This window comes from Lepisosteus platostomus, chromosome 10, assembly GCF_059453375.1.
Source record: "Lepisosteus platostomus isolate fLepPlt1 chromosome 10, fLepPlt1.hap1, whole genome shotgun sequence".
Taxonomy (NCBI): domain Eukaryota; kingdom Metazoa; phylum Chordata; class Actinopteri; order Semionotiformes; family Lepisosteidae; genus Lepisosteus; species Lepisosteus platostomus.
The window spans coordinates 54,788,378-54,801,468 of record NC_142620.1 but is presented as its reverse complement, the minus strand read 5'-3'; the positions used below and the strand labels follow the sequence as shown (position 1 = coordinate 54,801,468).

The window sequence follows — 13,091 nt, the reverse complement described above, 5'->3', positions numbered from 1 at the left end:
AATAAATATTCAACATGTATGTGAGCCAAGGTTCTATGGTGAAACGAGTCTGCTTCTAGTGTGCAACTACAGTGGTGAAAATTTACGACAGTAATAAAAGTATGTCGGAACAGCTGAAGAAATCGGAATACGACACTTGTGCTACACGTGGGTCCGTTCGGCAGACAGTCAACATGGCTAAGAAGCGAAAAGTTGCAAGTGGCGAAACTGCTTCTAAAACAAGGTTAGCAAGGGTGGGATTAAAATAAACGAGGTGTTGTTAGTAGAGAGTTGGATATTGGTAATTTAATTACACGTCTGGGTTGAGTGGGTGTCCGAGCGCTGGGCTAGATAAGTCGATGACTTGTGAAGGAGCTGTATCGGAGGCTAAAATAAACATTCAGGTTTATAATTGTAGGACCTTCAATATTGCTACCGAGTATTAACAGGTTGTCGTAGTGCTAATGTTAAATCGGATGGGTTGTATCATTGTTGATGGGATTTTAAACTTCTTCCAGATCTTGATTCGGTTGATTTCTTAAAACGAGCACCGCAGTACTTCCCCGTGCAGAGGTGTGCTCTTGTCCTCGGAGCACAGTGGTGTTGTGAAATTCATGTACACTTTCTATATTTCTCGCAGTAAGAAAAAAGCCTCACAGCGGGACGCAGCTCCCGCCGTAGTCGAAGAGGAGTTCTTGCCGACAGAACACGCCGACAGTGCCAGCGAGGATGAGGTAAGGGCGAGTAGTACTCTTTGGTCATTGTCTTGCTAGAGCAGTGCAGTGTTTTATAAGACGACGAGATCTCGGAGTGGGCTGGGAGTGGATTCCTTCTGTGGTGCCTTTTGCATTAGGAAATGTGAGTGTAACTGTCCAGTTCTACGCCTGGACAGCCGTAGTCCCTATGACAGGGTTTTAAGGCAGCCTTAAAAGTGAAGTGAGCACTGGAATGTGTGTTGAACTTGCCCAATGAAATGACTGACTTAGGAGATGCTGTGGCTGCCTAGAACCAAGCGTGATCCCGCGTTGTCTGAACAGTGATATGTTTGTGTCGGGTCCACTTTTGTGTCTGGGGTTCCCATGGGGTTGACGTCTCTCCATCGGGAGCCTGCTGGCTGCTGGGTGAAGCAGCTAACGTTCCTTTGGGAAACGTGGATCCGTGTGCCTGGCGCGGGATGTTCCCGCTGGGAGAGTTTCCGGGCCGGTGGGGCGGTTGAGCTGACGACGAACGTGCGCCTGTGCTGCTGTTTCAGGGCCGCAGTGACGACGAGAGGAAGCACCAGAAGCTGCTGGAGGCCATCGGCTCCCTGGACGGGACGAAAAGGTGGGTTTGAGGGGGCCGGGAGGGCAGGGGCTGGCCAGCAGTCGTGCCAGGTTTCGAAAGACAGCTCTCCGGCGTAATGTCGGGGCAAAACCTAGAAAAATAAAACCCTCAAAGGCATCAACGGAATCGATCAAGTGGACGTCTTTCAGTATCGAATGAATCGCAGACTACGGGACACAGGCAGGAAGTATGGGGCAAGTGCACTTGAAACTGAGATTAGGAGGCATTCCTGACCCAAAGGGTGGTGGGAGTGTGGAACAAGCTACCCAGCCTTCCTGTGAAAGCTGATACCCCGGCTGTCTTCAAGAAACAGCTGGATGAGGCCTCAGGTTAATTTGGGTACTGACCACCGAATGGGTTGGATGGGCCAGATGAGCTCCTCTTGTTTCCGGCTGTTCTCGTGTTCTACTGTCTGCAGTCACACAGCACCAGTAGAGGGAAAGCTGTGTCCACTGGGCCAGCGCAGCTGATTCTCTTTCCTCTCTTAACAGGAAGAAGCTCGCCGAGAGGTCAGAGGCGAGTGCGCAGGTGTCAGAGTTCGCTGTCAGTGCAGAAGGTAAGTGTGCCTCTACACTCTATAGCATTACATCCCACTAGCATATACAGGAGGCTGGAGTCCTGCTGAAAACCTTCTGCACTAGAGTCAACCCACTGACTGTTCAAAGTTGACAGAAGGTAGTGGGGAAAAAAACTCATAGGATAACTGGCAGGTTTAGCTCACCAGATTTTCTGTCTGTGTGTGTCAGTCGTTTCTGGAAAGTCGACTAAGGTGTACCAGTAGGTGGCACCATTCTCTCTGGGTCTGACTTTCCAAACCAGTAGCCCAGAAATGATGACTGGAGGTGCAGTTGGAGATGCCTACAGATGGATATTGCACCGAGCTACCTGACTGCTTGGTCATTAGAGATCCCAGGGCACTGTCCATAAGAGTAGTGGTCTTGATTCTGGAGTTCTGGTTAAATTCTGCTCTGGGCCTGATCGCTCCCACCCAACTAAATGTATTTGGTGAAGCAGTTTCTTACATCTCCTCCTGATCTGCTGGCACAGAATGGCTGCTTTGTGTCACCCTGGTGGACCCGCACTTCAGTAGTGGATGAAGTGGGTCCTTTGCTGGATGTACAGTCCCTCAGGATCCTATGGGATGAAAAGTGCTATATCCATGCAAGGAAGTAATAAAGATCACACCAGATTCCAAACTTTAGTGCGGCTCCGAGATGGGTGAGACATGAAAGACGGGGTGGATGAAACAAGGTGGCACTTTTAAATTAGTAGTTCAGGTGGGTAGCTGCGTCAGCGTGCGTAGGCTGCAAAGGAACAAGTAATAGGTTTATTCCATGCTGAAAAAAAGAAGAAAGAGAACACAACGTTTCGGCCGTGGAGCCTTCTTCAGGTGTGCCTACTTTTAAATAAGGTCTGGGGCCTCTGGCCCACTGACTGGGACCTGCAGGAATCTGTAAAAGTGTGGGCTGAGACGGCGATGGGCTCAGGGGTGGGGCTGGTGATGGTTCTGGACGTCTGACCAGGTTGCCTGCTGTGGTTTTGTCCTCCTCAGGTGCCGGGGAGAAGATCGATCTGTCGGACTTGCTCGGCACCATGCAGCAGGCCCGGCCCTCCATCTCCCGCACTAGGAAGCAGCTGAGGAACCTGCAGAACTGCAAGGCCACCCTGGACCTGCCCCTGAGCCAGCAGGAGACCCAGAAGGTAAGAGATCCGCGACATAGGCGCTGTGCTGGCACTGCCGTGGGAAGATGCCCCACTGTGCCACACGAGAAGCACTGCGCCAGGCTAGCGTCCCTGCATGCCCAATACTGGCTCTGCACGAGCTTGTTGCTATGAGCACCGGTGTGCCCGAGTGAGACAAGGTCACTGGTACCCAGCCTGTTACAGAAATGGCGTCAGTTTCTTGAAACCCCGGCAGTGTGGAGCTCTGCCACGGAGGAGGATCTGGTCCTTTGCCGTAGCGGAGTTCAGCCTGTCTAGGGAATGTCTAGGCGGTGTGAGCTCTGGGTCTAGGAGCATCCTGGATCGAATCCCAGCAGGGGCAGAGCACAGATCTCCCAGTAGCACGAGGAACAGAAAGTCAGTAAAAAGGCTCTGGTGAAGGACTTGATGAAAAGCCCTTGAAGAATATGACACTCCACCTTTGGGGTATGAGTGTAGAGCTGATGCTCTGCGTTTATAGACATCTCAAAGTCTGCTGACCCAGTTTGCCAAGGATGTTTTCTCAAGTCTTACACGGCTGCATTCTTGGCAAGCAGTGGTGAAGCTCCTGGGCTGCTGTTCCTGTTGTGAAATCTGCCCTCCTGGAGTGTGGGTTCAGGGAGGGTGACTGTTTTCCTGCCTTCCCACAGATCCAGAGAGTTGTGGCCTACAAGAAGTCCAGGGAGGATGTGTCCCGCTGGAAGAACGTGGTGATCCAGAACCGGAAAGCGGAGCAGCTGGTCTTCCCCCTGAACCAGGAGCCCTCCGGCCCGCGACCCGTGGAGCAGGTGGTGGCTGGGTGGAAGGTGGGTTTTCACGGGGGGCGCTCGATGTGTGCTGGGCGGGTGGGCAGACAGATCTCGGGGGAAGCTCTCCAGCCCCGGTCTGCCTCACGCTGGTGTTTGTGTGTTGCAGGCACGGACCCCCCTGGAGCAGGAGATCTTCAGCCTCCTGCACAAAAACCTGCAGCCCATCACAAGCCCTGTGCTGACACCCCACGAGCAGGCCTCCCTTAAGGCCATGAGCCTGGAGGAGGTGAGGCAGCTCCTCTCACACTTCCTGCACGCTCTGACCTGCTGCATCTCGCTTGACATGCTTTTGAGACAAAAGCCCATGAACGCATACTAGCATTCGTCAAAAGGCTGGTACCCTGACTGGACTAACGTTTGCATGGGAGTCCGTATCGCAGATCAAGGCCTTCGATGCTGATATGTGCTGAAGGGGTTGAGCAGGAAGGATTTGTACATTTTTTGAGGACAGCAGCCTGTTTTACTGAAAGAGCACAAAAGGAAGAAAATAGCGAAGCACAGAACTATACATACATGAGCTCACACGCAAATGCAGGATGTGAATAAAGTAAAACTAATAACGCTATTAATCGATTTAATTAATTCACACTATTCAGCCTGGCAGCTGAGAGCTCAGGATGAACTATGTCCCTAGACACAGGTAGCCAGCACAGCAATGTGGCCTTAACTTTTTCACTCCAGAGTTTACCGGTAACATTTAAATCGGAATATAATTTTATATTGCATGTCAGGTTGTTCTTGGCTTCATTGGTTAACCCTTCCAGCTCACACCACAAGGTGGCACCGGGAGTTCCCTCTCTCTCAGACACACACGCAGGAACTTTACAAGTTTACACGAACATAGGACACACTGCAAGCGAGGAGAGGCCCCGCCGCCCAGCTCACTTGCTCATGTGGATGGAAGTGTAAGACATCACGCAGTGTCGGATGACTGTCTGGGACACCGGTACCCAGGGGGTCTGGAGTGCTCCCCCTCGCTGTGCACAAGACAAGGCTCTGGGGTGTTTGTCCTAGGGTGTGCCGACTGGGTGTCCTGAGGTGCACTGGTGAGCATGTATGCTACCTGGGCCCCTTGGTCATCTGAGGTTGTGACCCTCCCTTTCCTGGCTGAGCGATCTCTGCTTTCGCGTATTCCAGCTGCTCCAGCCCGGTTCTTCACCTCTCATGTGCTGATATCCAGATCACCGGGTTCTGTTGCTGCTGAATCCCTTTGCCAGACTAGAAAAAGGGTGACTGAACCCAGCAAGCTTGCAAAAGATGTCAACTTAATTTTCTTCTTTTTTTTTTCCCTCCCATTTAATCCGCTGCCTGTTGAAATTCCCAGGCTAAGATGCATCGTGCCGAGCTGCAGAAGGCCCGGGCCCTCCAGTCCTATTACGAGGCCAAGACCAAGAGGGAGAAGAAGATAAAAAGCAAAACGTGAGAGCTCCCTCCTTACCTCGACAGTCTCTCGCCATCTGTGTGCAGAACCAGGCCGGCCTCCTGGGTGACGACGTTTGAGCGAATGTCTTCTTGTGCACTGTAAAAAAAAAAAGGCAGAGACGCGTACTCAGGCTTGGCAGCCAGCAGCTCTAGGAGGGGGGTGTACCAGTTGGCACAAGGTTTATGATGGCTAGATGAAGTGGGTGGTCTGTAGGCTCTAGGAATGTGTAGCACAGATTGAGGGAGCGTGTTTTTATTTGGAGAGGCGTTAGTGCTGTTTGGGAGACAGCATGTGCGCCTGGTCTGGGCGCCTGCGTGTCACCGGCTGGGGGAGGGGAGCGGCATGTGTGGAGCCGTCATGGGGCTGAGAGACGGGGGATACCGGAGCAACCGGACGGAGCAAGTGGACAAGGTGGGCCGGACACTGTGCATGTGGCTATGGGTAGAATAAGGGAGGTACGTCTCTGATCAGGCATAGTTTTCTAGAAATGTTGCACAGGGTACATGACCTCAGGGTGCTGGTCTGTGTGGTGCAGGTATCACAAGGTGCTGAAGAAATCCAAGCGCAAGGATGTCCTGAAGGAGTTTGAAGAGCTGCGCAAGACCGACCCCGCAGCTGCGCTGGAGGAGCTGAAGAAGATGGAGCTGACCAGGATGAAGGTGAGTGGGTGGTCCTGTTCCACAGAGACATCCTGCTGCAGTGCAGAGGGGAACAGTTCTCTACTGGACTGTGTTCACCTGAAAGAGGATCCATTTGAATTTCTGATATTCCCACAAATATACCTGGAGGTGTTTTTATTTGAGGTGCACAGGTATAATTCACGGTGTTTTGTCCCAACAGGAATGTTTTATCCTCTATTTCTAGACTACAAAGAAGTCTTTTTTTTTCTTCTTCTGTTGGTTGAAAGTAGCTCCTCTTCTCACTTCTTCGAATATACGCGTGAAAGATGAATTCTGTCCCTTTCTCGAGCTTTGTTTCTCTCTGTGCAAAACCCCAGTAAATTCAGCGCCAGCATTAATAGGTGCCTGTCATGTTCAGTAGGCCTAACGTTGTGATGCCTGTGGAGGGGTTGCCATAGTAACGCGGGACATGTGTTTGTTCACCTGTCATGCAGGAGCGAATGTCTCTGAAGCACCAGAACAGCGGCAAGTGGGCCAAGTCAAGAGCCATCATGGCCAAATACGACGAGGAGGTAAGCCCTGCTTGTCAGTGATCCGCTGCACACGCAGCTGCCCTCGAATCGGGCAGCAATCAGACAGGGGCGGCTCGCAGTTCTGCAGGCGGAAACTCGTGCACATCTGGCAGCGAGGCCGGCTGCAGAGGCTCAGCCCGAAGGCTGACTCCCACTGGGACGCCTGGTGAGTCCCGCTCGTGGTAGGGCTGCTGCTGCAGTGCCCGCTGGGGTACAGGGGACCCCGAGGCTTGGCCCTGAGGCAAGAGGGGAGCAGGCCGCACACTACCAGCCTTGTCCACGGTGGGCTGGAGCAAGCGGGGGCGCCTCGGGGGTGTGTCTGGAGTGAGGGTGTGTTCACTTCCAGTAAAGACAGCCTGTGGATAAAAATCATCAATATATCTGCCTGACTCTTCCATCCGAGATGATGGTTTGCGCCCTTTTATACAGTTGTGTATTTTTTGGAAATACGTCGTCAGATCTTCATTTCAGGGTACATTCTTGTCAAAGGTACAATAAAGCAGACGGTTGTTTCTGGCGTTTGTCAGCACGGTACCTGATGGGGAACCAGTGTTGCTCGAGCTGTCAAACCCGACAGGTCTTCGCTTGCTGCAGTGTGAAGTTGTCTCTCCAGTGCCGTGTTCGCATCCTCAGGGTGTTTTACCAGCCCGGTGACCTGTTGCAATGGAGAACGCGTGCTCTTTGTCGGATTTTCTTGTTTGGGGCGAAGGCTGATCCTTAACCGCCCGGCGCGTGTCTCTCCCAGGCCCGCAAAGCCATGCAGCAGCAGCTGGAGATGAACAAGCAGCTGACGCAGAAACTGGCCGTGCCCTCGGACAGCGAGGAGGAGGAGGGGGCAGGCGAGGCGGAGGCCGTGCCGGATTTCGTGAACGACGCCCAGCCGGCGGCCGACCCCTCCAACCCCTGGCTGATGGGCAAGCTGAGGGCGGAGCCGGCTGCAGAGGAGGGGGCAGAGGAGGGGGCAGAGGAGGGGGCAGAGGAGAGGGCAGAGGCTGAGCAGCAGCAGCAGCAGCAGCAGCAGCAACAGCAGGAGGAGGAGGAGGAAGAGGAAGAGGAGGGAGAGGAGGATGCGCTCCTCCGGGAGTTCGAGGAGAGGCGCCAGTTACGCGAGGCTGAGAGTCCAGATCAGCTGCTGCCGCCAGAGAAAGGTGAGGAGTGCTGACGCAGCCCACTGGGCGTCCAGGCCTGCAGCACATGGGCTGGCTGTGCTGCGAGCAGCGAGCTCTGAAGCTGCTCCTCATGCCCGTGACGCCCTGCGGATCGCCTGGCTGGGAGGCGGCGTGCAGCGTCTGCTCTCCACAGGAGCCTCGGTGCGGTAACAGGCGCTGGTGCACTCGGGGCGCACGAGGCCAAGGAGGAGTGAGAGGAGAGGAGAGGAGTGCAGGGTGTTGAGGTGCCAGGTGCTGCTGTAAGGCTTGCCAGTTGACACGCTGGATATTCTCAATATAGAGAAGTGATTGTTGCAGGTTTGATTTTATTTACTCAGAACTAGATTTTATTAGCATATGACTTAAATGCATAATTCTGCTTGAGAATTTTTATCTTAAATTGAAGTCTGAGCATGCTGATCACCTTCTCTGTTATATGGCAATGAAGAGCTTTACAGCAGTTCCACTTTCATTGCGAATCCTGCGTATGGCCTTACTTGTGTTGTGTTGCTACACTTGTTCTTCTGAAAACTCTGCAGGAGAGAAGAGCGAGGAGGCGGATATGGAGGAGGAGGAGGTTTCGGAATTTAACAGCCTCTTTCAGAGGCTGGTGGGAGGCAGGCGGGAGCCCCCGGGAAAGAGGGTGACGCCGAAGCCGAGGCGGGAGGACAGCGCGCCGCCTGCCGACGAGGGAGCGGAGAGAGAACAGCGCCCCCTGCTGGATGAAGGGCTGATGCGCGTCCAGACCCTGGAGGACTTGGACCTCCTGAGCCAGGGGGTGACGGGCGAGTCCGATGGGCCGGCGCCGGAGTGCAAGGCACCGGGTCCCAGCTCGGAGGGCGAGGGCAGGAACGAGGGAGGGCAGGAGGTCAAGAAAAAGAAAAAGAAGGTGATCAGTCTCAGTCAGGTGCTGACCAAGGAAGCCAAAGTCATCCAGGTTCCGGTTGCTCCCACCGCCATTGAGGAAGAGGAGGTAAGGATGAAAACGGGAAGAATTGTGACCTGGTCCTGAAAGACCAAGATGCCTTGATGTAAACCTCCCAGATAATTAGCCCCTGAACGCAGGTTACGCACAGGGATAAGTATTGATCATCATTGAGTATCTGATTGTGTGGAGCTACTCTGCCTGAGTATTAAGGCTCAGGTGGGGCTGCACACTGGTGGGGGTGGAGGGGAGTCCCCATTACCTGTAAAGCAATCCACTTTGAGTGGAGTGTCCAGAAAAGCGCTATATAAGTGTAAGCTATTAATAATAATAATAATAATAATAATAATATTAGAAGAAAGAAATAGTGACGTGTTCTCGTAGTGTCAAGCGAAGCCACATCCATGATTTCACTGGGATCCTCGGCAAACGACAGCTGCTGTTCATCTGTTTCCTCGACAAGGGTGAGGAGGTGCAGAAGATGATCATCAAGGAGGCTTTTGCGGCGGACGACGTGATCTCGGACTTCCTGAAGGACAAGCGGAGGCAGGCGGAGGAGTCGAGGCCGAAGGTGGTGGACCTGACCCTGCCGGGCTGGGGCGAGTGGGGCGGCGTGGGCCTCAAGCCCTCCAAGAGGAAGAGCAGGAGGTGGGTTGCGAGCCGCGTCACAGTCTGGCAACGGCTCCCGAGCGGGGATTTCTTTGGAATTTCTCTGTTGTTCTGGAGCCTGACCTTTTACAGCATCTGTCGGTTATTTGCGTCTCTTTTACTTCCATAATTTCTTCAACTAGTTTAATTTTTTATTACTTTGCACCTATTAACAATTGAGAAACATTTGAAAAGCGATGGATGGTGAAGATGCCGTGGGTATTTTTGCCATTTGTTTTTACTTCTCATCAACACTGCTTTGTCTGTAAACATCAGCACATTGGGGGATATCTGTGGGCTCTGGTTGACATTCCCTGACTCTTTGGGAATTCGGTTATTTCCTCCCAGAGCTCAGCGTCACAAGTATCCCATGCTGCCCCCTGTCTCGCCCTCTGCAGGTTCCGGATCAAAGCGGCCCCTCCCCCACCCAGACAGGACCGGAACCTTCCTGACGTCATCATTTCCGAGAAGAGAGACGCTTCTATCGCAGCCCACCAGGTGAGTCTGCCGCGGCCCCCCGTGAAGTTTTTAAAACCGATGAAGACGAGCCCTTCCGCAGGTGTGTGGCGCATTGCTGCCTGTCCTCAGGTTTCTCTCTGCCGTGCCCCGCAGGTCGCCCAGCTGCCCTTCCCCTTCGAGAACCCGACGCAGTTTGAGCGCAGCGTTCGCATGCCGGTCGGACAGACCTGGAACACCCAGCGCTCCGTCCAGAAAATCACGGCCCCCAGAGTCGTCACACAGCTGGGCGCCATCATTGAGCCCATGGCCAAGGAGGACTTCCTGCAGGGCAAGAGCGCACAGGCTGCTGGGAAGCTCCCGGACATCGCGCTCACGTCCAGCGGCGGGGACCCCAAGAAGAGAGCGAAGGGGTTCCGGAAGAAGGGGGCCCCAAGGCATAGGGAGCACCAGAAGGACCAGCAGCCGAGCGAGGAGACAGAGGCCTGATCCTGGCGCTTCGATGGGGACAGCTGCCGGGCGCGGTCTTCTTCATCTGCTCAACTCAACTCTAACTGTTTACGGCTCGTTTTTAACCCGCTGGGGACAGCAGGTGAACTGTAAAACTTCACGGATTAAATTGGTAACGTTTTTTAAATCTGAAAGCGGTGAACCGAGGTCTGTTTACACGAGCCAGGAGTTCGCTGAAGGCAGAAATGAGGTTACTGCGAGCTCAAAGTACGGCCGACGTCAGAGGACCCCAGGATAGTGATGACTGGGGCTGGGGAGGCCTCCACTAGACCTTTGTGTCGGGGGAAGACGGCTGTTTTGAAGAGGGCCTTCAGCCGACTGTTACCCTAAATACTCCCCCCATTGTACTAGTGCAGCCTGTTTGGACAACACTGAATTGCGGTGATTTAAATGGACATTCCCCGTCTGTAAATCTCAATTGGTAAAAGATTTCTCGTGTCAAGATTCTGTGTATTGGCTTTTCTTGAATTGTATAGAGGAAAAATCTCTGAAATTAGGAACGATAAACCTGAGGTTTTGCGGACTGTAGAACACAGAGAAGCTTTAAATCACAACAATTAAGGTTCATTAAAAAAATTACAAGGAACAGATTTGTCCTGGTTTGTTCAACAGCTGATGAGTCTTTTTTCCCTCATTTAGCAGAATAATATAATGTATGTCCATTTTTTCAATTTGGCTTTTGTAAGTCATATAAAATAATAGCCACAGCTTTCAGGTGTCAACTTTTTATTTTTAGCCTCTACATGGAAATTTGGGACAGTTTAAGCCCAAAGATGCAATGGCATAAAGTTTTGGCAATGTCGGAGCTTTCCCGATCTCCTAGAATCTGTGTTCAATAAACCGAGAGCAGGGAGTAACACAGACTGCGATGGACTGGTGTCCCGTCCAGGGTGTACCCTGACTCGCGCCCGTTGCTTGCCGAGAACCTCCCCCGCTACACGGTGCTGGATATAAAGCGGACGGTGAATAATAAATAAGTAGTCTCATAAGCAGATGTAATTAAAATGAGATGAACTAGCGAACGAGATGGTATCAGAATCCCCCGTCATTTTAAAGCTCGGTTTTCGATGTATCGATCTCCGATTACTGATAAGTTCAGCTCAGCGAGTGAAAAATAAGAACGCACTTCCTAATAGCATAGCGCTGCGGAATATAAAATAGAGCACAGAAAGAGAAGGCCTTCAAGACTTAAGCCTCCTAAATCGCCATGGTAACAAAATTCCTCTGATAAACAGGATGTGGGCTGTGCGGCTTCTGTTGGTGAGGACAGACGTTAACGTCTTCCAGGGTAGGGTCAGTTTGACATGCTGATCTGATAACTGTCCCTGAATCCCAGCTGAACTTGCGATTCCTGAAAACCAGTGCGACATTCCCAGCTGTCATAACACGAAAGACGAGTTCCTGATTTTTTATTACAATACACATAACTAAAAGCCACTGAAAGCTCTTGATTGGCTAAGCCTCTGCGTTTAAAATTTCTGAGCGGCATCTGCTGTATTTCGGCGGCGCAACACACTGCTTCCATGTTTTTTCCCCTCAAACGCCTCCTGTCGGAAATCCTCCACCTACTCGCGTTTGTGGAAACTGTGCCTGAAATCCAAGTGTTCGGTGTTCGCGATGCTGTGTTGTAGGAAATTGCCCTATTATGTGAAACACGCTGAAAGAGCAGTCTCACACACAGGTGTACAGTATATATATATATTGACACCTGAAGAAGGCTCCACGGCCGAAACGTTGTGTTCTCTTTCTTCTTTTTTTCAGCATGGAATAAACCTATTACTTGTTCCTTTGCAGCCTACGCATGCTGACGCAGCTACCCACCAGTATATATATATACACAGACACACTTGCATGTGTTGCGTCTATATCTATAACATACACCTGCGATCCACGGACGATTCAGGTGATTTTACGTCTTCCTCCTCTGCTTAAAGTCTTAAACTCAAGGCTGAATATGACATTGAACTTGATGTATTCGGCCCGGTAGCCATCGTCAAAACGATCGCAGATGAGAACGTGTTTCTCTTGGCGGTAAAAGCTCTCGGGCCTGTCTGACCCATCAGAAGTCCGCGAACTGTTGGTAAAAAGTGATTATAGGCACTGCACATAGTTTCTTCAGAGCCAGGTGTGACTGTTCTGCAGACCGCAGTCTAAAAGGTACGTCGTATTTCCGGGCCGGGAACGCATTCTGCATGGAGATTGCCTGTTCTTCACTTGGCGTCCCGTTTTCCTTTCACCTCCTAAAAGACTCGTTGTCCACTTTACTCGGAGTAACTACATCGTCGCCCATTGTTGATGGGCCTTCAGTGGAGAAAACGGACAAAGGATCATCACAGAATAGCATAGACCAGTACACGTCTCCGTTTTCGGGCGCTTTGGCTCTGTTATTCAGTTATTTAATTGCTTTTTGCCATAAATGTCCACGTCTTTTTGGCATTGAGCAGTCTACTATAAAACATATTATCCTTGCAAATTTGTGTTGTTTTCATTTTTAGGTATTTGAATGCATCAAACAATCAGTTAGATGTATTTGGGTTTTTTTTATCAAGAAAGTGTTTTAAGGACTATATTTAGTGGGGTTTTTTTTTTCTAAAGTAATAGTTTTTCGATGTCATTATTTAGAAAATACAACTAGTCGACGATTCCAAACTTTTTGCCGAACTGCAAGATATAATTACCGCTGGGGGGCGCAAGGATATTATTTGTATTTTTAATCTTTATTCTTTCGCATTTACTGTAATTCCGGAAAGCGCAAGCGGTTACGCCGGCACCCGCGTTTCCCTTATTTACGAAGGAAATGCTGAACTCGAAAACACTCGCAGTGCTACCCGTGCAGGACAGTCCTTAGCTGTTCTGTGCTACGTACTGTTCTACTTGAAGTTGAGTCTTTTTTTTTTTTAACCTTATTTAGTTTTAAACATTAAATCGGCAAGGTTGATTTTAGGGGGGGAAAAAATAAAAAAGGACAAAACGTGCG

General features: G+C 51.3%; 1 protein-coding gene across 1 annotated transcript; it reads left to right on the top strand.

Moving 5' to 3' along the window:
* The first annotated feature begins 84 nt into the window (after positions 1-84).
* On the top strand, positions 85-10,556 carry LOC148654135 (U3 small nucleolar RNA-associated protein 14 homolog A). Its single transcript, XM_088597423.1, has 15 exons — positions 85-223; positions 620-713; positions 1,232-1,302; positions 1,794-1,858; positions 2,855-3,003; positions 3,654-3,809; positions 3,919-4,038; positions 5,137-5,231; positions 5,771-5,894; positions 6,350-6,427; positions 7,173-7,575; positions 8,115-8,548; positions 8,964-9,148; positions 9,547-9,646; positions 9,761-10,556. Exons 1-15 carry the CDS (start codon positions 102-104, stop codon positions 10,091-10,093), a joined length of 2,529 nt encoding a protein of 842 aa, XP_088453549.1. The 5' UTR covers positions 85-101; the 3' UTR covers positions 10,094-10,556.
* The last annotated feature ends 2,535 nt before the right edge of the window (positions 10,557-13,091 follow it).